Source organism: Dermochelys coriacea, chromosome 1, assembly GCF_009764565.3.
Source record: "Dermochelys coriacea isolate rDerCor1 chromosome 1, rDerCor1.pri.v4, whole genome shotgun sequence".
NCBI lineage: Eukaryota > Metazoa > Chordata > Testudines > Dermochelyidae > Dermochelys > Dermochelys coriacea.
Window position 1 is genome coordinate 148,675,829 of NC_050068.2, and position 25,716 is coordinate 148,701,544.

Below are 25,716 nucleotides of genomic sequence, written 5' to 3' on the forward strand. Positions count from 1 at the left end.
TAAACCTAACCAGTGTCCCATAAGCGACTTGCCGCAAAATGCCAGAACATGTCTGTATTACAGCTGACGTGGTCTGATATTTATTTAATTTTCTTTCTTGATATAGGAGATACCATGCTCCTGTCAGATAATTTCTAAGTTATTATCTGCAAAATCACTAAAGTTTTCAGTTGCCTAAGTAGCTCCTGGAATCCTAGTTAAAGTTATGCCCTCCCCTCCCTGCCCCAATCTGAAATGGCACCCTGTGGGCAAGCACGGAATTTGTATCTCCCACACATGAGCAACCGCGTTGGCCTGATTGAAGCTTCCCCCCCCCCCCCCAAAATACAGAAGTCAAACTACGCCTATGAACAACAGATGACATTTTCTATGGATAGGAAAGCATATTGTCAAGTCATAATCAACAGCCTTTTGGTGGTTGGACAGGGCAGAACCCAATCAGTATTTTCTGCTCGATTAGAACCTTCTAGAAATGAATGAATGTTTAGCTGTCAGCAGTTTTCAGTGAGTTTCAGTGTGCTTAACTATTGTGGTACATGTGCTCTGTAAACAGGTACACTGATAGAAAGTTAACAGGTTACAAAAATTTGGTTCAACAAAGGCAAACTATGGAGATGGAAAAGTTTGCCTTATTAACGGTACTTGCATTTAAAAAACTATCATCAGAATTTTCAGATAAAAATAGACTGGGAAATTTCTGATAACCAAGTTTTCTTCAGCAGACCATGCAAAACTGAGAGAAGAGGAATAGATATAGTGAACATAAGAACATCCATACTGGGTCAGACCAAAGGTCCATCCAGCCCAGTATCCTGTCTGCTGACAGTGGTCAATACCAGGTGCCCCAGAGGCAGTGAACCTAACAGGTAATGATCTAGTGATCTCTCCCCTGCCATCGATCTCCACCGTCTGACAAACAGAGTCTAGGGACACCATTCCTTACCCATACTGGCTAATAGCCATTAATGGACTTAACCTCCATGAATTTATCCAGTTCTCATTTAAACCCTGTTATAGTCCTAGCCTTCACATCCAGGCAAGGGGTTCCACAGGTTGACTATGCACTGAGTGAAGAAGAACTTCCTTTTATTTGTTTCAAACCTGCTACCCATTAACTTCATTTGGTGGCCCCTAGTTCTTATATTATGGGAACAAGTAAATATCTTTTCCTTATTCACTTTCTCTGTGCCATTTATGATTTTACATAACTCTATCATATCCCGCCTTAGTCTCCTCTTTTCCAAGCTGAAAAGTCCTAGCCTCTTTAATCTCCCCACATATGGGACCCCTTCCAAACTCCTAATCATTTTAGTTGCCCTTCTCTGAACCTTTCTAATGCCAATATATCTTTTTTGAGATGAGGGGGCCACATCTGTACACAGTATTCAAGATAAAAAAGAAAAGGAGTACTTGTGGCACCTTAGAGACTAACAAATTTATATGAGCATAAGCTTTTGTGAGCTACAGCTCAATTCATTGGATGCATTTGGTGGAAAATACAGTGGGGAGATTTATATACACACACAGAGAACATGAAACAATGGGTTTTATACACACTGTAAGGAGAGTGATCACTTAAGATGAGCTATTACCAGCAGGAAGGAGAGGAGGGAAGGAGGAAAATCTTTTGTGGTGATAATCAAGGTGAGCCATTTCCAGCAGTTAACAAGAACATCTGAGGAACAGTGGGGGGTGGGGTGGGGGGAGAAATAACATGGGAAATAGTTTTACTTTATGTAATGACCCATCCACTCCCAGTCTCTATTCAAGCCTAAGTTAATTGTATCCAGTTTGCAAATTTAATTCCAATTCAGCAGTCTCTCGTTGAAGTCTGTAATGACCCATTCACTCCCAGTCCATTTGTGTCCATTTATTCTTCTATGTAGAGACTGTCCACTTTGACCAATGTACATGGCAGAGGGGCATTGCTGGCACATGATGGCATATATCATCATGTGCCAGCAATGCCCCTCTGCCATGTACATTGGTCAAACTGGACAGTCTCTACAAAAAAGAATAAATGGACACAAATCAGACATCAAGAATTATAACATTCAAAAACCAGTCGGAGAACACTTCAATCTCTCCGGTCACACGATTACAGACCTGAGAGTGGCTATCCTTCAACCAAAAAACTTCAAAAACAGACTCCAACGAGAGACTGCTGAATTGGAATTAAATTTGCAAACTGGATACAATTAACTTAGGCTTGAATAGAGACTGGGAGTGGATGGGTCATTACATAAAGTAAAACTATTTCCCCATGTTATTTCTCCCCCCACCCCACCATTCCTCAGATGTTCTTGTTAACTGCTGGAAATGGCTCACCTTGATTATCACCACAAAAGATTTTCCCCCTTCCCCCCTTCCCCCCTCACCTTCCTGCTGGTAATAGCTCATCTTAAGTGATCACTCTCCTTACAGTGTGTATGATAAAACCCATTGTTTCATGTTCTCTGTGTGTGTGTATATAAATCTCCCCACTGTATTTTCCACCAAATGCATCCGATGAAGTGAGCTGTAGCTCACGAAAGCTTATGCTCTAATAAATTTGTTAGTCTCTAAAGTGCCACAAGTACTCTTTTTCTTTTTTGGGAATACAGACTAACATGGCTGCTACTCTGAAACCAGTATTCAAGATGTGGGTGTACCATGGATTTATATAAGGATAATAAGATATTTTCCATCTTATTCTCTCTCCCTTTTTTAATGATTCCTAACATCCCATTTGCTTTTTTGACTGCCGCTGCACACCGCATGGACATCTTCAGAGTACTATCCATGATGACTCCAAGATCTTTCTCCTGTTTAGTTGTAGCTAAATTAGCCCCCATCATATTGTATGTATAGTTGGGGTTATTTTTTCCAATGTGCATTACTTTACATTTATTCATATTAAATTTCATTGGCCATTTTGTTGCCCAATCACTTAGTCTTGTGAGATCTTTTTGAAGTTCTTCACAGTCTGCTTTGGTCTTGACTATCTTGAGCCGTTTAGTATCATCTGCAAACTTTGCCACCTCACTGTTTACCCCTTTCTCCAGATCATTTATGAATAAGTTGAATAGGATTGGTCCTAGGACTGACCCTGGGGACCACCACTAGTTACCCCTCTCCATTCTGAAAATTTACCATTTATTCCTACCCTTTGTTCCATGTCTTTTAACCAGTTCTCAATCCATGAAAAGATCTTCCCTCTTATCCCATGACAACTTAATTTACGTAAGAGCCTTTGCTGAGGGCTTGTCAAAGGCTTTCAGGAAATCCAAGTACACTATGTCCACTGGATCCCCCTTGTCCACATGTTTGTTGACTCCTTCAAAGAACTCAAATAGATTAATAAGACATGATCTCCCTTTACAAAAACCATGTTGACTTTTGCACAATAATTTATGCTCTTTTATGTGTCTGACAATTTTATTCTTTACTATTGTTTCAACTAATTTGTCCCGTACTGACATTAGACTTACCGGTCTGTAATTGCCAGGATCACCTTTAGAGCCCTTCTTAAATATTGGCGTTACATTAGCTATCTTCGAGCCACTGGGTACAGTAGCTGATTTAAAGGACAGGTTACAAACCATAGTTAATAGTCCCGCAATTTCACATTTGAGTTCTTTCAGAACTCTTGGGTGAATGCCATCTGGTCCCGGTGACTTGTTACTGTTAAGTTTCTCAATTAATTCCAATCTGTGACAATTCCTCAGATTTGTCACCTACAAAAGACAGCTCTGGTTTGGGAATCTCCCTAACATCCTCAGCCATGAAGAGTGAAGCAAAAAATTCATTTAGTTTCTTTGTGATGACTTTGTCGTCTTTAAGTGCTCCTTAGTGGGAGAATATTAATTAAGTCCTCTTCTTATACGTTGATGAGAATCAAATTATCAAACTAAACACAACAACAGTGCCAACTATTCTACAGTACCGAAGCTTCCCAAAGGGCTAGTTTTCAAGGCACTGCATTTTCAGTCCTAGCCTACCAATACTGTTGATTTACTCTTGCCCAACACTAAGGAAATTTGGAAGCAGCTTCTGCAAGGAAAGGGGATCTAAGTATGAAATCCTAAATAGGTCTGTGAAGGTGTATGAGGAGCAAAACAGGTATAAATTATTCCATATGCTCATGAACACAACATTCTGTGTGGTTTGCATATACAAAAATCAGTACCTATCTCAGTGACAGTAAGAATGTAAACAGGCATGCAAGGGTTCCAACTGGAGACTGCTATTGTTGGTTTTACCGCCCCACCAGTGGCAGTCACATGAGGCATGTACAGGGGAAGAGTTACCACACAAAACCCATTAGTGTGTGTATAGTCGCATGCAAGAAGCCAGCTACAGTGGTATTAAAATTTCCCCATAGGGATGCTGCAACAGCAACAAGCATCTTGGTCAACTGACCTTTTCATGGTGGCCTGCAGAATGAGGCATTCTGAGACCTATGCAAATAAGAACTGGGAGATCTCTCTTTCTTATAATGTAATTCACAGAATGAAAGAACTGAAGAATCCGTGACCTCATCTAGAGATGTAGCCCTACCTAGAGTGCTTTTAAATTGGTCACTGGTAAATAACCCATCGATCTAAAAGAAGTCTTTGGAAGGCAAAAAGTAAGTTCAATTTTAGGAAAGAATAACCTTAAAACCTGATAAAGAAATCAATATTACATGTCTCTGAGTTTTGCATATTTTCTTGGACCAAACTGAATATTTATCTCATTGATTTTTTTTTGGCTTCCTAACAAGGATTACACTTTTATAAACAGAGGTAGGATTGATTTCAGAGACTTAAAAGGAACAAACAAATAATACATGTTACCACACAATACAAAGAACGTACTTAGCTTGAAAAGCCAGAAACAGAGCCTGGTTTTGCATTGTATATCAGAATACATACCAGAGCACCCAGTTCATTGTACTGCAGCTTCAAAGCTGTAAGTCTTTCATCCAGTTCTTTAGGCTTCTCTGTCTGTTGTTTCTGAACAATCTGACGTCCAGTTTTTATCACTGTTTCCACTTCAGACTTCACCTCACTCAAGCTTTTATACAATTTCTAATCAAATCAACACAGAGGAGAGAAACATCAAAATTAATAAAATAAATGAATAAAAGCAATGCAAACTTGGGACTGAAGTGATTATGCAGAACTACTACCAATCTTGGCATTGTTTGGTACATAAGAGCGTCACCTGTGAGACTCTGAGGACCCTCAACTCCTATGGAAACTGAAGGGACTTGAGATGCCAGCTTCTAGTTATGTATAAATCACACACAGATAATGCATAAGCATTTACAAGACTGTTAGAGTTTTATTTATTAATCAGAATTCAAAATTATATGTCCATGTCTACATTCGACTTATTCATCTAGAATGTTCTGCTATTGTTGGTTTTACCGCCCCACCGGTGGCAGCCATGGTGGAAGTGCTGAGATAGTCAAGAAGCCAGTGGCCACCAGAATTTGTAACATCATAAGACAAAGGTCTGCTCTGAGCTGGTTTAGACAATACAGCACTTAAAATAACAGCATCTGTCCTCCACCTACTCACGTCCTCTATCACCCACAATCTAAAAGCCTAATTTGAGCAGAAATCTGACAGTTCCCCATACATTAAATCCTTAGACTGATATAGCACAGATTTTCCCTTCCATTTAATTATGTTTAATATTGCTTTTAATGGCCTAAAAAGCAAAGAGATTTACTGCCTTTTAAAACAAAAATATATTATATACCTCCATCTATCTTTTCTAATTGTTTCCAATTGCTAAGCAGCAAGTGTGGACAAAACAAACATTTATTTAATTAATGACATGCAATCAGTGTGCATAGACCATGCTTTCCCCCTTACCTTTTGAAAGAATGAGGATTAAAAAAGGGATAGCACTACTTGTCTGCCCAAACCCTGATTCCCTGGATACAACAACAACAACATCTACATATAACAGGGTTGCCAAATAACCTGGTATCCAAAATAACTGATCTAATATTTGGCACCCACAGAAATTATTTGGGATAAACCTTATCCAAACAAACATTCTTAACTTTTTTTCTGTTTAAATATGTAATTTAACTTTGTTTTCGTCATTTCATTTAAAATTGAATTCTGTTATGCACTAGAAACTTATTACACTGAACTGGGAAAGAGACACTCCTCTGAACTATAGAATATCAAAAAACATAAAAAAGTGAAGAATTTAAATGGTAAGGTTCTTGAAGTTTATTGTTGAGGTTCTTTTAGCTTCATTACATGTTCTCGCAATTTGTTGTGATGTGCTGAAATAACTTGTTTCATATACCTTGACAGATCTTTTAAAAGAATCTGGACTGTATTTCTTTTCTTGCTGATTGAGCTTATGTTAAGTATTTTTGTGATTTTTTTTTATTATTACCAGTACCTCTTGTGATATTATAGTGAAATAAATTCCATGTCCAATAAGTGTAGACAGTTTAGGTAAAGATATGATGCAGACCTGATAAGAGAAACTCAGCACATCCTCTCTATAGTTTAATCTGAAGTTCATTAACAACTTGATTCTCAAAAACATATTAATATAATTTTACATATATATAAAATGGGGATCTCTCTCTCTCTCTCTCTATATATATATCTCTATAACTATATATCCCTATTCTTTCCAAAAGATCCTCATGTGACTTGCAAGATAAATACATACTTCATCACTGAAATGCAGCCAACTTTGTATATAGGGCACAGCAAGGAAGATAGCTGTTGTGCAGCTCATGCTGATCCACCAGCAGAGGGGGTGATGTGGTAAAAATTATAAGCAAAGACATTAGGACAAAATAATATGAGGTTTTCTAGTGTATCACAACTGTAAGTACTCTTCTGCTAAAAAGTTAGTTGCTGAATCGAGGCACTGTGAACCCAGAATTTATAACTTCCATTTCATTCTTATGGTAGTGTGCCTACCTGAGCTGCTGTGGTGTCTTATAGGAGTTCTAGTTTAGATGCCTTATGGGACTAAATTTCCCATGATGCACCGTGGCCCTCCCCTTTGTTGAACTATCATGGTTCATCAACAGAATCCCATGACTGTAGTGCACAGGAGATGTAGCCTGGCCAGAGAGGCCACCCTATAAATTTCCCACAGAATGAAAAGTTTGATTTTCAACCAGCTCTAGTAGCCAGTTTCAACATTTCAACCATATAATCAATTTCCCTTGATTGTTTGTAGAGTTTGAAACACATTTAAAAATATAGGGAAAATGTCATTTTAAAACTGCAAAAAGTGGCAGAGTGACTCTGGCACATGTGTAGCATCTAAGACAACTTAAGATTGATGAGTCCTTGATTTGCAAGAAAGAGAGAAGTAGGAAATAAACATATGGGGTGGGATTTTCAAACATTCTTAAAATACATAAGATCACAAATTCCCCTGAATTTTAATGGGATCAATGCTCCTAAATCTCTTAGGCATTTTTGAAAATCTCACCCATATTATATATATATATATATATCGCCATCCCAACGAGAAATATTTGATATCTGAAAAGACAGGAAATTATTTGGAAAAAAAAATCACTGGACTGTACATACATACCATGCAATGATCCAACTGTGACTGCACTACCTCCTGCTCTACACTCTTCATCTCCAACTTGGGCACCTGCAATTTTACTTCATCTAAAATTCTTTTACATTCCTGTAGACGCTGCTCAAAATTGGCTGGCTTCTGGAACAAGCGGAACTTCATGGAGACATCTTGTAGTTTTTTCTGAAAAGTCAATATGGGTCAGTAGTAAAAATAGGAGGAAAAAATGGAGTCACTCTCAGAATGGGTTACCAATCAGTATGTTTTCTCATGATTTCTTGCACCTCAAAACATTTGATTCTTTAACTGGACCTCAGCTGACACCAGTCTTGGTTTTTATACAAGGAAGAAAATCCTTCCCTTCTCACCTGCACCTGCAAAGGGCAACTAGATGCAACAGAACTGGCAATATTCTGTTGCATGGGAAAAAAGAGAATGGGTAGAAGGTGCCTGTGTAAGGATCTATACTACCAGTGCAGAGCAGATGGTGAAAGCTCAATGTTCCGTAGCATGCAGGGGGATTGGGATTGGCTCCAGTATCCATTTTCCCTGCAAAGGGAGATCACACTATGCATAAGACACCAAAAATGCAGCTCACTTCCATGATATAATTTTTATATGGATTGGGAGATAATCCTTCCCCTAATCACTGTAAAGAAGCCCTGCATGAAGTTTGCGCACTGTTCACAGGCTTGGCACAGGCTCTGGGATTTGATTCTCATATAATCAGAGACTTTAAAGTTAGAAGGGACCATTGTGATCATCTAGCTCGACCACCTGCACATTTAATTAAAGTAGATTTAAGAAACAAACAAAACCCATAGATAAGCAGAGGTAAATTTCAAGTGGTTATTCCTGTGGCAAACAATGTTTCTATTTTTCCCATTTTTACATGCTATTTGTCTTTGTGAATTATTATTGTGCCTAATTGCAAATCTCCATAACAAGTTTATGTTTCTAACCCTAACCCTAACCAAGTTTATGTTTGTTTATTTAAATAAATAAAAGTAGTAAGGAATCATTCTGGGGGCCAACATTTCTGTGTGTACATTAATCAATTCATCCTCTCAGCAGGTCTGTGAGATAAGGAAGTATTATCATTCCCATTTTAGAGACTGGGAAATTGAGGCATACATATTAAAGTATGCATATTAAATGCATATCTGACTTTGGCAGAGCTGGGGAAAAAACAGATAATCTTGCTCACTGTCCTGTGCCTTAACCACAAGATCAAACGCTTGCTCTCTGCTGTTAAATCATGGTGTTTTGCTTACCCTACCATGAAAGGTGACATGATCAGTGATGTATTTTAACATGAGCATCAATGTATTTATTTCACAGCACCATGGAAGTTTAGTATTCATGCCAAAAGTTGAATAGACTGAAGAGGATTATAGGGCCAGGAATATTTCAAAGACCATTTGGGAGGGCACAAAACAGAAAATGGAATTTTCTTGCTCCTAAACGTAATTAAGCCAGCCCTCATATCGAACGTGTCTCCCTTTGTTTATTAAGTGAGTTGGAATAACATGTTAGTTATCGCTTTTAATCAGCAATCAATTGCTCAGGCTGGATTTTGGTACTCCTCTTACATCTGGCAAGTGCTTAAAATATGGGAACTGTAAATGAGGGTACATATCCTGCAAATAGTTCTCCAAAAATATTTACAGTATACAGGAAACTTATTAAAATCATGCTTTTGTCCCTAAAATGGAGTCCCACAGACTTGCCAACTGGACTATTTTTAATACAAATATCTTAATATATCTCAAATGATGATATACCCATCCAATGAAGTGAGCTGTAGCTCACAAAAGCTTATGCTCTAATAAATTTGTTAGTCTCTAAGGTGCCACAAGTACTACTTTTCTTTTTGCGAATACAGACCAACACGGCTGCTACTCTGAAATCTTGCATGGTGTTACTTTTTATGCTATTCTTACACTCAAAAGATCTACTCCACAATGGGTCTACTGAGTTGATTAAAAATTTGTTATGTGCAGCATTAGGTATGCTACAATTTTTGACCATATTTGCCATACATTGTGGAAGGCAGGAATAAAAAAATAAAATACAACAGGAGATTTGTCATCGAATTCTGTGATTTGTTAAGCAGACTACTGCTACACAGTAGCTCAAAGTTTCAAGGAACAACTGAACCACCACATATACATAAATATAAATCATCAAGAATATTTCAACATATAAACACAGTGTTGTGTATAGGAAGGACCAGAGGAAATGGAGGTTACATACCTGTGCAACGTCAATTTGGGAGAAAACTCTTTTGGCAGTATCCTTACCCTGGCTTCGTTTTTTCATTTCTTCCAAACTGATCTCATGGCTTGTCAAATCGGATTGTATTTTCTGTTGGAAAACAAATTTAGTAATCAGATGTGTTTGAAACAGAACTGTATCCTGCTAGAATCAGAGTATCTAATTCCTGGCATATATTAAAGAGACATTAAGTGATAATAAAACTCTGAAAGAAATAATTTAAAGAGAATTATTTGTTTACTGTCTTCTAATTCATTTCATTTTACTTTTCTTGTGTGCAAACTCAATACCACCTTCTCCTAATGCTTAAATATAAAGACAAATTCTGAGTTTGTGACAATGACGACAATCCGTTGCTAAGGACATTACAATTACATTGCAGATGCTGAATATAGATTTCCTTTTCAAGAGAAACAGATGGATTACAATTGTTTGCCTTTGGAAAAAAATCTAAAGTAATTATGGAAAAGAAACATACATAAACAGGTAAAGGAGTTTACTTGGATATTTTTATTTTTTGTTTGACATGTTGTGTTAATAGCTTTTTAGGAGATTTCTGATATGAAATATAAATATCTTGATCAAAGTATCTGATATTTACAGTAAATGACATCATCTTACACTGGAATGTATTCCCGATATCTACAAATGTTATTTAACTTGTGGTTTAGGACTCACTGACCAAAACTTGTATTCACTGTCTGCTATCAAGGGGAAATGTACAACAGGAGGCTGATGACAAAGGACATTCATGCATTCATCTCAGCCATTTTTTAGTGAATATTTCTGTCTGTCATTTTCAGCAAGAACCAGCAGGTGATCAAATTACTATAATGCAAATTTCAGCCCTTGTCATCTCATCATAAATCAGTCTGATAAAAAGACACCAATTGATTTAAGCAACGCTGACCAATGCTGTAACATGCAAAACAATTCATATAATGCATATTGATATAACCCAATTTAGACCATTTCAAAACAATTTCTATGGAAATTGTTAGCAAATTAATATCTGCTAGTAGCAGATTGCTTAACAATTACCGCTGAGAATAGGAACTCTGAAATAACTATTAGCTTTTTTTCTCATCAGGAAGAGTATTTGAAACCTTTATTGCTAAATGGAAAAAAAATTACTGTAACTTTAATCTATGCCCTGTATTAGTTACACAAAAATCTCACAAAACCACTACAGCCTACCTATAAGTAGATGCATTTCTAAAGTACACTATCTCTTAAAACAAAAAAACTGTATTTCAAGAAAATAAATAAGAACCTCAACTTTATATTGCCGCACAAATTAGGAACAAGCTTTTTCATTTAGTTCAATGTGAACAAATTTTACAATTGCAAAATATTTTTTTTTAAAAATCACATCTTCATTTGTATGTTGGTTACAAAGCTATATATACACTGTATGCTGCATGTGTGTGTGATCAACATGGGCATAATGACTTTTTTTTATAAAGGTGTGCAGCGTATAATAAAACAATAAGAGCTAAGAATCTTGGAGTAGTTGGGCACCAACGTGTACCTGCTGTACCATACATGTACTAAAATACATTTTTAAAGAAGCAGGCGTACAGAAATTTGTAAAAACCTATTAGCAATGATAACCCCTTTATGTTTCCGAGGTTTTACTTATATTTACTTTTTTATTTATAGAGCTAGTCAGTATTATTTATAGAGCTCATCAGAAATTTTCCAATGGAAAATTCGGTCAGAAAATAATGGTTTCTTTAAAGTGAAATGTTTAGCCGAAACAGGTTGACTTAGAAAAAAAATTACTTTAAAAAAAAATCAGAATGGCGTGTCAAATATTCCATTTTGAACCTTTTCAGAATGGAACGTTTAATTTGCCATTTCCAAATGACTTTTTGTTTCAGTATTTAAATATTTGACATTAGATAATAAAATTTTAAAATGTCAAAATCAGAATAAAACTTTTCCATTTTATAAAATACTTTGATCAATTCCCCCCTCCTAACCCCAAAATTTCATTTCATGGGAGATTTCATGTTTGTTCTATTAAGGAACAGAAAAAAAATTCAAAATCACATAGTTTCCAAGGAAATGGAAAATCCAGTTGCCATCAGTTCCAATTACTTAATTCTGAGCTCAAGTATATTAATGCATAAAAATTGACATGCAAAAAATTTCAAAGGACTGTGACTCTGCTTTGTTCTGATATAGCACAGGGAGGCAAAGGAAAGGGACAAGGGCCAAGAACTACATGAGGCCTTAGCACCCTCTGCCACTTATAGGGCAGGTATGGAGAGAAGCAGTGCTGGCTGAGACAGATGTGGGAAAGGTTATTCAATCAGAACCCCTGTTCTTGGAATGTATTGGAGACCATTTTTTATTTCAGAAAGGGGAGAAAGCTACAAGAGGAGAGGCTGTTCTAGATTTGATTTTGAGAAATACGGAGAAACTATTTGAGAATATGAAAGTGGAAGGCATGTGAAAGTGATCATGAAATGATGATTTCATGATAAGGAATAGTAGCAGGGAAAGCAGCACAATAAAGATGATGACTTTGAAGAAGGCAGACTTTAGCAAACTCAGGGAATTGGTAGGTAAGATCCCATGGGAAGCAAATCTACAAGGAAAAACAGTTCAAGAGCGCTGGCTATTTTTCAAGAAGACATTATTAGGGGAACAAGAATAAACTATCCCATTAGTTAGGAAAGAAAGGAAGTATGGCAAGAGGACACCCATCCTTAATCAAGAGATCTTCAATTATCTGAACTCAAAAGAGTCCTACAAAAAGTGGAAACTAGGTCAAATTACAGAGGATGAATATTAACAAACAACAAAAGCATGTAGGGATAAAATTAGACAGGCCAATGTACAAAATGAGATTAAACTAGCGAGAGACATAAAAAGTAACAAGAAAACATTCTACAAATACATTAGAAACAAGAGGAAGACCAAGGACCATTACTCAGTGAGGTGGGGAAAATAGCAGCAGAAATGTTTAAATGGAAATGGCAGTTTTCACCAAAAAGATTAGTAGTGTTTGGACATCCTACATAGTGAAAGCCAGTGGAAATGAGACAGGATCTGAGACTAAAATAGGGAAAGAACAAGTTAAAAATTACTTAGACAAGTAAGATGCCTTTAAGTTGCCAAGGTGAGAAGCAATACATCCTAGAATACTCAAGGAGTTGACTTTAGGCAACATCTGAGTCATTACCGATTATCTTTGAAAAGTCATGGAAGACAGGAGAGATTCCAGAGGCCTTGAAAAGGGCAAATATAGCACCAGTCTATAAGGGGAATAACGACAACCTGGTGAATTAGAGACCAGTCAGCTTAATTTCAGTACCTGGAAAGATAATGGAGGAAATAATTAAGCAATCAATTTGCAAACACTTAGAAGATAATAAAAAAAAATTCAGCATGGATTTGTCAAAAACATATAGTGTGAAACTAACTTAATAGCTTTCTTTTACAAGGTAACAAGCCTTGTGGATGGTGGGGGGGAGTGGTGGATGTGGTTTATCTTGACTTCAGTAAGGTTTTTGATATTGTCTCACCTGACCTTTTCATAAACAAACTAGGGAAATAAAACCTAGATGGAGCTACTATAAGGTGGGTGCCTAACTGGTTGGAAAACCCATTCCCAGAGAGTATTATCAGTGGTTCATAATCAAGCTGGAAGGGCATATCAAATGGGGTCCCTCAGGGATCAGTTCTGGGTCCTGTTCTTTTCAATATCTTCATCAATGATTTAGATAATGGCAGAGAGAGTACACTTATAAAGTTTGTGGACAGTACCAACTCGGACGGGTTGCAAGTGCTTAAGAGGATAGGATGATAATTCAAAATGATCTGGGCAAACTGGAGAAATGGTCTGAAGTAAATAGGATGAAATTCAATAAGGACAAATGCAAAGTATTTCACTTAGGAAGGAACAATCAGTTGCACACATAAAATATGGGAAATGACTGTCTAGGATAGAGTACTGCAGAAAGGGATCTGGGGATCATAGCAGATCACAAGCTAAATATGAGTCAACAGTGTAACCAGGGCCATCCCTAGCTATTTTGGTGCCCTACGCAGCTCCCCCGCTCCAAGGTGTTGACCTTGATATATCTGGAGCAATGGAACAACTGGACGAAGCAAAGTCATACCTACAGTCTTACCGGTCAGATGAGGGATTTCAAAACATTCTGAAGACTGCACAGAAGTTGTCAGAGGAACTTCACACTGAACCTATTTTCCCACCCATTCAAGAATACAAGAGTCATCAAAGAAGAAAACATTTTGATTACGAGGTATGGGATAATCCCATAAGAGATCCCAAACAACAATTCTAAGTTAAATTCTTTAACCAGGTGCTAGATTGTGCAATACAGTAAGTTGAAGAACGTTTCATGCAGCTCAAGGAACACAGCAGTATATTTGGGATGTTGTATGATATTCCAAAACTCCTCACTATACCTGAAGATGACCTACACCATCAATGCAGGGCACTAGAGACAGGGTTGACACATGATGACATGCGCGATATTGATGCGAGTGATTTGGGTGATAAATTGAAAGTCCTTTCAAGATATATTTCAGCAGGATTAACTCCAAAGGCTGTTCTGGAATATATGTGTGCAAATAAGATGACCACTCTTTTTACAAATGCTTTTGTTGCAGATACTTCTAACACTTCCTGTAACAGTTGTCAGTGGAGAACACAGCTTCTCCAAGCTGAAATTAATAAAAATACACCTACACTCCACAATGAGACAGGAGAGGCTGGTCGGCCTTGCAACCATCTCAATAGAGCATAAGATGGCCGAGACTGTGGACCTTCAGGAGGAAGCAGTTCAAATCTTTGCAACCAAGAAGGCACAGAAAGCATCACTTTGATTATTCAAACAGATAAAAATGCCAGTGTTTACTATGCAGACAAGAAAAGTTACATTTGCTGTTCAGGCATTTGAAAGTTAAGTGTTACTTAAAATTTTTGAACAAGGCATTTTAAGTTGTTCGTTCTCCTTTACTGGGGTAGGTAGCAGAGCAGTACCACGAGAGGAGTAAAACAGGAAGAAGGCAGAATTGAGACCTTTCAAAGTTTTGGCCCAAGCGAGGAGGTATGGGGGCGTCATTTGAGCTCCGCGCCTCAAGTGCCAAAATGTTGCATTTACAAATTAAAAGCCTGATTCTGAAAATCTACCATCATAAAAAAGAAAGGAATCATCATGCTAGAATTTAAGGCTATTTAAATAATAAAAATAAAAATGAAGAGGTACCAGGAATAAATTGCTGTGAAGGAGAACAAACTATAATACCCAATAGTTGCCAATAACTGAAAACTAGGCAACCAGCCACAGACTTCTCCAGCAGCCGCAGGGGTGGTTCTGAGAAGGAGAGGCCAATGTGGCTTTCTTTCAACCACTCTTCTCCATTAGCAGTTCCAACAGAGTCCAGTTGTGGCCTGCTGTATAACCATGCAATTTTCTGAACAGATTCAATCAGGACATGCCAGAGAAAAGAGACTATACAACTCTATGGGCTCTGACACTGATGTTAGACTAATATGGTAAGATATTAATGAGACATGACGCAGGGGTAATCATGCACTTTTGTTATTCCTTGGTTTTGCATGAAGTAATTGAATATAAATACTAATGTATTAGAATAATTGCAAACATAGTGAGCCTTTTGCATAATTTGAGCTCTCTTACCAAAATTACCAATGAGAATACAGAGTTGTAGCTTTAACTGTGACTATTATTTTTAAGAGCCTGGTGTACTTCACAAATAACCAAGACATGTACAAGTGCACAGGTGGCAGAAGAAGGTGTTTCTGCATGCTAGTGTAATATTTACTTTTTTATATAATTATGTGCATCTACTTGAATTGCAGCATGTAGCTTGCCAAAATTTCCTGGTGTTTGGGGTTTTCTGATGTTAAAGGCTTGTAACTACCACTCACTATGCATAAGTCATTAGGCTTTGAAGGATGGTGCTCACTTTATATTCCAGTTTACTTATTTCAAAGTAACAGATTAGAGATTGAAATATTTAGCCATTCAATATAATAGTACTGATCATGTGTAGTTCAGTTGCTACTTATCTGGAGATGCCCTATGTAGACATGTGCTACTTAATAACAGAGCACCATAAGTAGTTAGGGTACTTTGCAAATGTAATATCCACGAAATTCCCTTTTTAAATTGAATGGAAGGCAGGAAGGGAACTAGAAAGAGAAAGAGAGAGACAGAGAGACATAAAAAGAGAGCTTTTCAGAGAGTCTGACTGGTAGTAAAACAGTACTCTTTACTGTGTCACCCAGAAAGGAACACGCTAATCATGACACCTATTTATTATTCTGCTATGGTATATATCACTATGGTAGAGCTGGAGATAATTTTATTTGAAAAATGTAGTAATTACCAAGCAAAATAGCTAACAATGTCTGATCTCTACAGCAGAATGCAAATTAATTTGTAATTATTGTTGGATCTACTATAAGGTTATCTTCAGGAACATATTCAATAAACCCAATATAATTAAACCCGGACACAAATTCTTATATGGATGCATAAAGTTAGGGGCTTAGAACTGCATGCAAGTGATTTAATAACCATTATAGGTACCTAAGTGCTTATTAGATGACTAAAGACACATCAAGACTCTTAATTTTAAGAGCCCATTGTTTAAAATGTGGATCATGGAATTCAGAATCACAAAACTAATTGGTTAACATCTGGATCTCATCTGAAAGGGTATGCCATTTGTTTTCCTACTCCCTGAAGATTTACAAGAATTACATCTACAACATATGTATATGTTAATTTCAAATTTGACCAACTGTGGAAATGTTCCTTCCTCTCTTCCCACACAATCTAAATCTCCTCTAAAGAGGTGAGTTGTGGGGTTCCTAGGTAAACAGGAGAGCTCATTCAATTCTCAGGAACATCCTTTCCTTCATCTGGGTATGCCCATCAGAGCAGTGGTGGATTAATGATTTTGCTGCCCCTAAGCCCAGAAATAATTGCCGTCCCCCACCTCTCCCGCAGCTCACCTCCACTCTGACTCCACCTCCTCCCCTGAGCACGATGCCGGGTCCTGCTTCTCCCCGCTTCCTGCCAGTGCTTGTGCACGAAACAGCTTCGTGAAGGAGGTGGAAGGCGGGGGGGGACGTGGCGTGCTTAGAAGAGGAGGCGGGGCTGGGGTGGGGATTTGGGGAAGGAGACGAATAGGGGCAGGGAGGGTGCGGGGAAGAGGTGGAGTTGGGGCAGGACCGGGGGGCGGAGGGCGCGAACCGGCACCGGGGGAAGCAGTCTCTGGCTGCTATTATAAATTTGCCGCCCCTGCAAATTTGCTGCCCTCGGCCTAGGCCTTGTTGGCCTAGGTGCTAATACGCCGCTGCATCAGAGAATGGAAGAAATCTTGTCCAAGTCATTATACTATTGCAGAATCTTAGGGACACTTTCTAGTCCCTCACACCGCAAAAGATGGGGTTGGAAATTTTTAGACTACCTTGCCATTTGCTTTTTCCACTTTCAGGTCTTTGCTCTATTAGCAGTGAAAAACCAATAACTTGAGACTAAGTTCCCTGTAAAAATTCTTCTGTGTATAAGTGACAGCAAACAGCTTGGGAATAACTTCCTTTGTTAGGACAACATGTTCAGCAAGTCCTCTATTATTGCTCCCAAGGATGTGATTGCCATATATGGTAATTGGGCTGGGCAGAATCTCAGATTCAATCTGCTCCTGGGAAGAGAATATTTACTGAACACCTAATTTAGGCACAGAGGTATTTATTAGTAGAAGGAAATAATAATTTGTATGGGTCCAGAATAGAGGAAACATTTCTGAGCCAATGTGAGTTTGGCAGGCAACAGCTAACATCTTTACAAATTATTTTGCTTTACAACTAAATAAAACTCCATTGGTGCATGAAGTGTATATGTAAACAGGTTTTTAAAACAGGTCTTGAACGGTTGTACCTTTAGTTGTCAGATGATAGTTCAATGTATAACCACTAGACCACGACACTGCAGCTTTGAGTAAACAGGAACATTCAACACTACTTTATTTGCAAACATCCTATATGCTAGGTGAAAACTATAAAACCAGGATCAAAAATATAATTACGAAGAGTATGAAAATAGTTTGGATACAATATTTCATTCATCATAGGTGCACTTGTGCATTTGCTATATGTGAAAGATATGACAATTTCCTGCAATATCCTTAAAAAAATCTCATTGGAAAGTTCATGTATTATTGTGGGACGGGATTGTATGTAATCTCTCTAAGAGGGAGATGTAATATGAGCCCTGGATTTTCAAAGGACTATACTGAGATTGTGCCACACAAGAATGGACTGTTTGTGACAAAAGAAGAAGAAGATTCTTTGGGGAATAGCTAGGGAGAGGTTAATGCAAATGACTGACCTCTGTTTAACCTATGTTAAACCCAGCCTTTTGAAGCTACACCCTGAAGAGAAGGTGATTATGTGCAGGTTATCTGTTCTCAGAGGTTGGAGCTCAAAGACCTAACCTATATAAAGGAACAGGCTGATCTGTTCAGTCATGATTCTGGTTCTGAATCTGAGACAGTTATGAACTTGTAACCACGGGGAAAAACAGTTATGGGTTTTGGAGGACTGACAACTATCAGAGACAGGGCTGGAGTTGGGGTTACCTCTGGTAAGCTTTTTAGCATATGTGTAGATTCTTTTATTGTTTCGAACAGTTTTGGGGTTTTTTTTGTAATGCCTTCATTTTAAGAATAAACATGTTTGCTTAGAAAGGGCTGTGTGGTAACACACAAATGCAGACAATTGCACTACTGATAACCTCTGGAGAGAAAGCAAAATGCAGAAGTTGACCTTTTAGACAGTCTGGCTTGCTGGGAATATCACAGTTGTAAATCAGGGAGCTGTGCAGCTTTAACACACAGTCAGGAGGAAAATAGCCACAGGTCTCTGTCCAAGAGAGGTGATGACTGAGCAGCTGGGATTCTAGAGTGAGTGCCCTTGGTTGAATATAAGGAGGGAATACAGGTGCAGTTACCCTGAAAGGTGGTAACTCTAAATTTAGATTAAAAAAATCCTCATGGTTTAAGATCTATTAAAGCAGGTAGAAAAGTTATTTATTTTTAACCAGACCCCAGAATTCCCATTCTGCAGGACAAGCTGAAATTTTTATTTTTTTTCCCGTTCCAAATCAGAAAATATCAAAATTTTGATATTTCTTGTGAAATTAAATTTAAAAATTATATGTCGGAAAAACTGAAAAGACCCATCCTTTTGGCTTTATCTAAAGTTTTCATTTCAAATGTATTGACTAGACATAGGTTATATTGCATTCCATAATAATTTATAACAGAATAAAAAAGTCTAAACATTTTGACCATTAAATTATAACATGACATAATATAACAGTCAAAATGTTTTGACTATATTATTTTAAAATGAGCATTTAATAATTATTTTGAATTTGTATTATAAAATGAAAAAAATAATTGTGATTGGTTTTCTAATTTGTTATTAGTTGTTTGTGTTCTAACTGGTAGTTGAATAATTAATATTTATATGGGTAATAGGTTTAGTAACTAGAACTTTGTTTGCTCACTGGTAATTTATATGCCAATTGATATGTAATTGGTATCCTAATTGGCAACTCAGTTGGTAATTTCCTAGTCTAATTTGTATAATGAAAATAATATAAATTAAAGTAAAATAAAAATATAAAATAAATATAATACAAAGCAATATAAAATAAAATACAAATGAAAAAAAATGACACCTCATGTCATAATGTAATGTTGAGGAACTGGCCAGTGGCAAACTGGCGATGTAGCCAGTCAGTGACAGGGGCAGCAGACAAGCTAGCTTGCCTGGTTTCTGTTTAAAGTTTTGACAGAATTGACCCCCTCGCACCCCTCCCCAAATGTTTTGATTCTGTCAAATCAACATTTTTGATGAAAAATTGTTCCATCACAGCTCTAATAAAAACAGATAGCAAGTAAGAAAGGCTAGCAGGCATCTCTCACAGTTTAAATGGATTCCTCCTTCCCAAACAGCAATATATGATGGGATTGATCGAAGTTACTTACACCTTTTAATAGTAGCTGGCAGGTTGAGTATTTTAGTTCTGAGCCCTGTTTAATCATACTCTCTACACTTTCTAGCGTCTTTTCACTGGACTTCAGCATTAGTCAGTAGACAACATAGCTAATTTCAAATTTGCAGTCACATCTATAAATCCAAGTGAGAGTGAGACTTCAGCAAAAGGTACTCCTCAAGGACTACTCAAACATGAATGAATGAAGGCAGGTTGTGCCTGCCTTGGCTTGACGGCTTCTATACTAAACTCTAAGCTAAACATTTTCCTTCACAGATTGATCTAACAGTTATAGCATGTTTTTTTAATTATTTTTATTATAAGTGTTAATTGATCTAACAGCAGATTATACTCTATGCTTATAATTTATATAGAAGTGGAAATTTATGTCAATTACAAATAAAAAATGGAAATGCAACATAGCACATTTTCTACCCTTCTGCTTTTTTGAGGGGCCAGTCCGATGACGACACAAACTCCCACAGGAACTAAGGACCACCACTAATTCACCGTCTTTCACTTCAAGTGCAAGGTGCACTGCTTCTACTGTGCTTTCTCTAACACAAACACATAGCAACATGAGTTTTAAAAAAAAAAAACCCAAAATAAAACCGTATCAAAACAAAACACTACCTGCACACAGACCTATTCCTCTGTGAAGTTGACAGAAAGAACAAACCACACATGACTGATGTCAGTCACATTGCTTAATAAACTACTGTAAGGCATACAGAAACTATGGTGTGTGATGGGGCAAGGCTATAGTAAAGTAGTGAGGAACAGGTAAGTTAGCCCCAGGCTAAACAAATCCCTAGTACCATGGTAACCAAATGGCAGTTGCTCCAGGTTAATCAACACACCTGGGGCCAATTAAGATTCTTCTCGAAAGCAGTGGAGATAGCTAGGTTGATTGGGACACCTGAAGCCAATCAAGGGCTGGCTGAAACTAGTTAAAAGCCTCCCAGTTAGTCAGTGAGTTGTGTGTGTCAGGAGCTGTAGGAGGAACTAAGCAGTACAAATCCATATCAGGTGCAAGGAAGGAGGCCTTGAGATAACAGTGAAGGAAATATTGAGTGAGGGCTGCTGTGGGGAAGTGGCCTACGGAATTGTATATGTCCTATTTCCAAAAAGTCAGCTACCATAGCTGCTACTATTAGGGTCCCTGGGCTGGAGCCCAGAGTAGAGGGTGGGCCTCTTCCCCCCCATTAATCACTGAGCCTGGGAGACAACAGACACTGTGTGAGGGAGGGTTGCTTCTCCTCACCTCCCTCGCTGGCTTATAATGAAAATGGCTCAGTAAGCTGTGACCCTTGTCTCTAGAGAAAGAAGGGTTATGTGGAGGGTCACAGTGAGCCTCTGAGGCTAGCGAATTCCACCAGGAAATGCCTGACCCATGGAAACAAGGGTAGAGCTTTGTCACAGGTGATAAGGACAATATAAGAATCTATATAGAACAGAACAGAATTCTGAGCAGAAATTCAAATTACTCAGATAGTGTCTGAGCTTGGATTTCAGATGGATGTTTAGATCAGCTGCTCCCTTTTGAGTACTAATGTTCCATAGAGAACTCAATGAAATAAGTCTCCATGTTTAGAACATGAAAAAAAGTATTAATGTCTTTAACATTATCAGCTGCATATACCATTGTGAATTTTTTATCCTAAGTCACTGACTCTGTAGTCAATGATGTGTAGCATGTTATGTTCCTCATTAAGTGAGATGTCATATAACTCAACAACTTTTGCTATTAAGGCATCACATTAGCATTGCTCCAGTACAAGGCACAAGGGTATTTTAACAACATGTGAATAACCACTCTCACTTAAGATGTAATCAGAAGTTTAATGCATACCAACATACAAGTATGATTACTTAAATATTACCCTTTCAGAATGTGAAGAGGCAATAGTAGAAAAGCAGTATATGATACTTATTGCCTCTCTTTCATTTACTAAGTAATTTCATGTAGGTCATTTGTCCTTAGCACTGCATTTTAGACAAGTGCACAGGCAGAAAAAACAGACACAAGCCTATTCCAAGATATTTGCAATGTTTAGCTGAGCCCAGGAAGATGCTTCTGTCACACACCATAACAAGCCATGCTGTTTCTTGAACTAAACAGAATGTGTACTATGAAAAAAGCTAAGCATTTTATACAATGCCATATCTTTAATTACCTGGAAAATTCTTTTAAAAATTATTTTAAACCAAACCTAACATTTTAGCATTAAAAAACATGCAACCAATTAGTTAAAACACACAAACTTCAGTGGAACTATGAGCACAAACTTATGCAATAATGTAAGTCTTTAGAGGATTGGGGCCTACACTAGGAGGACTGGGGCCTACACTAATAATTGGACTTTAACAAGAAAAGTTCAAAATAACAGCATAAACTGAGGAATAAAACTAATAATAAAAAAACATGCTATAAGTGTTAGGGAACTGGTTTATATAATAAAAAATGCCAACTGGAAAAAAACCTAGAAATTAGTCTGCAGCACATAAGTAATTTTTTTTAATTTTTTTCACAGTAAGTAGACTGTTTATTATAGAATGAGTACTTTAAGTAGCACACAAATTTTATATTTGCAATAGATTTTTTTCTTTCTATAATAGCAAAACTTTAAAAACTCTATGTACTTCAAGTAAAAAATACAATGAAAGAGCGTTTGTAAAAATAAGGGGTGAGGAAATTTCCATGGTAATGATTTTAATACTTGCACAACCTTTGTATATTCATGTAGATTAAAAAGAGGTCATTGTGGAATAGTGAGGTCAAGCATACACAGAAATGACTTCTCCTCCTTCATGAATATATTTTTTTAAGATTTGTCTTATTTTATTCTCTTTCAACACATGGTTTTATCACTTTGCTTTACAGGCATCTGAACCCATTAATTTCTTTAAATGGCAGTGGTTACGCTTCTGTGTTTGAATATATTATCTTCAGTGGGAGGTGGAGAGAGACAAGCAGCAAGTAGTCTGTTACCCGGCAATAGTTCTGTAGCATTAAATTCTCGGTGCCACATGGTGGAGTAAGAAGCACATGGAATTTGTATTCAAAAGGTGATCCAAAGCAGGGCTAAAATATCGCATATTTAACACTGAAAACTCCCCTTTTCTTTTGCCATTTCTCTGCATGTATCAAAGTAATCACTTTAGTTTAACAAGAGGAGCTGCATTTCACTTCATTTCCTCTCAATTTCAGCCCTGGATTTGACATCTTTCTGATTAAAATTCCTTCTGTTCTTCTAGGAGCGCAACATACTTTACTGAAGAATTTATTTTATAGTCTCTGGGTTTGATTAACCATCACTAATGAATTATCCCCTTCCCTGGAAAAAGAGTGGCATTCACTCTAAAGGAAAGGCAGGTAGCAGGACAGCCACTACTCTGACATGGGAGTTCTATCATGAAGAAAAAGCTCTGATCTCTTTGTGGGAGGTGTGCCAGCAAAGGCTCCTCAGTAGATGAGCCAGTACCTTAGTCCTGCCATTCGCTGGTGGAATGAATCAGGATAATTTACCCATTTAAAATGCATTGTACATTTTAAGGAACTTCAGACTGAGCTTCAGAGAACAGTAATATCTGAGCTTAATCTGTTCTGATGAGAACTTGGTTTCCTCAAGACTTTACCTGAATCTTAAAATAAAATTGTGAAGGGGAAAGATTCAACAAATTCTGTGTTTTTTGATATCACACCTATTACGATTAGGTGAATTCAACATCAGACAAGAGACAATAAATCCATGTGCAACACAATTTTTTTTGGAGAAAAAGAAATGAGTTTGCCCATGTATCCAAAAATATTCCAGCTTAAATTTTGGTTGGTTGAGTGCTATCCTGATTCAATGGTTAAAGTACTGAAATATTGCTTCTTATATAAAACCTGAATCACCATCAATACTACATCTGTGGATGTATCTGTGCCAGTTTCTAAAGGATGTATAAATTACAATTTATTTTGATCAGAGCATATTTTTGAAAAGGTCCATAAACAGCAATATCAAACCGACTGTATTGAATGTTTTCTAAACTGCTAATCTTTAGAGAGATAAATTTAGAAGATGAAAATCATACCAATGCTACCTTGACGAAGGCTGGTTTAAGCCCAGAGTTACCAAATAATACTCTGTTGATCAACGTTTGAGGAGGAAGAACAACAAATTTAAAGGGACAATGGGTAAATACTATAGTTTAGGACTGAAATTTGATACATGAGGAGTAAATCATCTAAGCTGGACTCCACTCTTACACTAGTGTAAGATGGGAACAACTCAACCAGAGTCAGTAACTATAACAGTATAAAGTTAGGCTGAGGGCAGAATAAGGCCTGGTATGGTCTAAATATTTGTTTTTTGCTTTAAAGTATACATAATTTTTGATGGAATTTTTAACTTTTTAAAATTATTTTTAATATAAAAGACCTGATTTCCAGAGTTGTGGTGCAACTGCAAACTCCCTTTGACTTCAGTGGGAGCTCAGTACTTCTGAAATCAGGCCCACAATGTCTTTGGTCCATTTTTGTCTGTATCTGAGACCAACTGTTCAAGCTTGTACCTGCCAAACATCTGTATTTAGGAATCACTATTTCCAAAAGTAAATGCAATTGGCAGTAGCCTTACAAATCCCTACAATCCATACATACATTTCCATATTATTTTATCCTGATATTATCAATACTTTTTATTTAATATCTAATTACCTGAAAAGCTATTGGATTTCCTATAGTACAACTTGAATACTTTGGTATTAGAAGTAGCAGGCTTTATTTCAACTTAATTTTTTTGTTTTGTTTTTAAACAGGGCTATGGATAGATGTTACAGTGAAAATAGTTGAAAAGTACAAACTGGTATCACATATGGTAAATGTACTCTAGGTTGAAAGCCTGAACAAATAAGCTGTCGGAGGGGAAGAAAAGGATGATTTTCTTTTAAACTTGCCTGAATTGAAGAACAAAAATGTAAGGATATTTATGTAAATCAAAGTAACAATTAACCACAGTACCTGTGATTAGATAACTGAGTAGCAATCCATATGCCATTTAATTGGCTTTACAAATAAACTAATTAAAAGTAGGAAGAAGCTGATGAGTAAACTCTGGCATAAGAAAGTTTGGATTTTAAAGAGCCACATTGTTTTTCATTGCCATTTTAGTGTTACTGTATAATCTTCCATGACATTTAAGGTCCTTTAAATCATCTGGATAGGCACAGGTAAAACAGTTGAAAGTATGATTTTATTGGTACATAAACAACCCCCTTTAAGTAATACTTCTATCTAAACTTTACTTGTCATTTCAAATGTAGTGTGTTATAAAAACCTGTTGCAAGTCCGTCTTTTTAATTTAGAGCATTGCAAAAATTCTAATCCTCTTATTTAAAAAAAAAGAGAGACAGAAAGCCCACCACTCTTCAGTGATTCAGAAATCCAGTGTAATCAACAAATCAGTTCAAGACTATTAACCCACATGTAACTTACTTGTGCTTCCTGAGGGACTTGTGCAGCATCAACTCTCTCTGCAATGTAGGCTGTTAATTGTCTGTCAATGAAGGCAAGAGACTCTTGGATCAAGCGAAGGGTTTTGTCAATTTCCTGGGCAGACTGGATACTCTGTTCAAGAACCTTTTGTCTTGTCACAGCCTAAAGACAACAACAAATAAACAAACACATACATAATTCATTGAAAATTTAGTCGCAATATCTTTTTCTCATAAACATAGGCTGCAGCATAAATTAGTACTCCTGACTTTTTCACAACCACCTTTTTGTAAGATAAACTTCGCCTCTTTTTGCCACCCATTCAGC

General features: G+C 37.1%; 1 protein-coding gene across 9 annotated transcripts in view; it reads right to left on the reverse strand.

Annotated features, from left to right (window-relative positions):
• Positions 1–25,716, reverse strand: part of DMD (dystrophin) — a 1,935,994-nt gene that overhangs the window by 1,166,026 nt on the left and 744,252 nt on the right. For all 9 annotated transcript variants that reach the window (XM_043505382.1, XM_043505371.1, XM_043505378.1 and 6 more), the window contains 4 exons: positions 25,390–25,551; positions 9,808–9,918; positions 7,561–7,734; positions 4,896–5,051 (listed from right to left, as the gene is read on the reverse strand). In XM_043505382.1, coding sequence (XP_043361317.1) covers positions 4,896–5,051; positions 7,561–7,734; positions 9,808–9,918; positions 25,390–25,551 — 603 coding nt within the window. The remainder of the gene's footprint in view (positions 1–4,895; positions 5,052–7,560; positions 7,735–9,807; positions 9,919–25,389; positions 25,552–25,716) is intronic.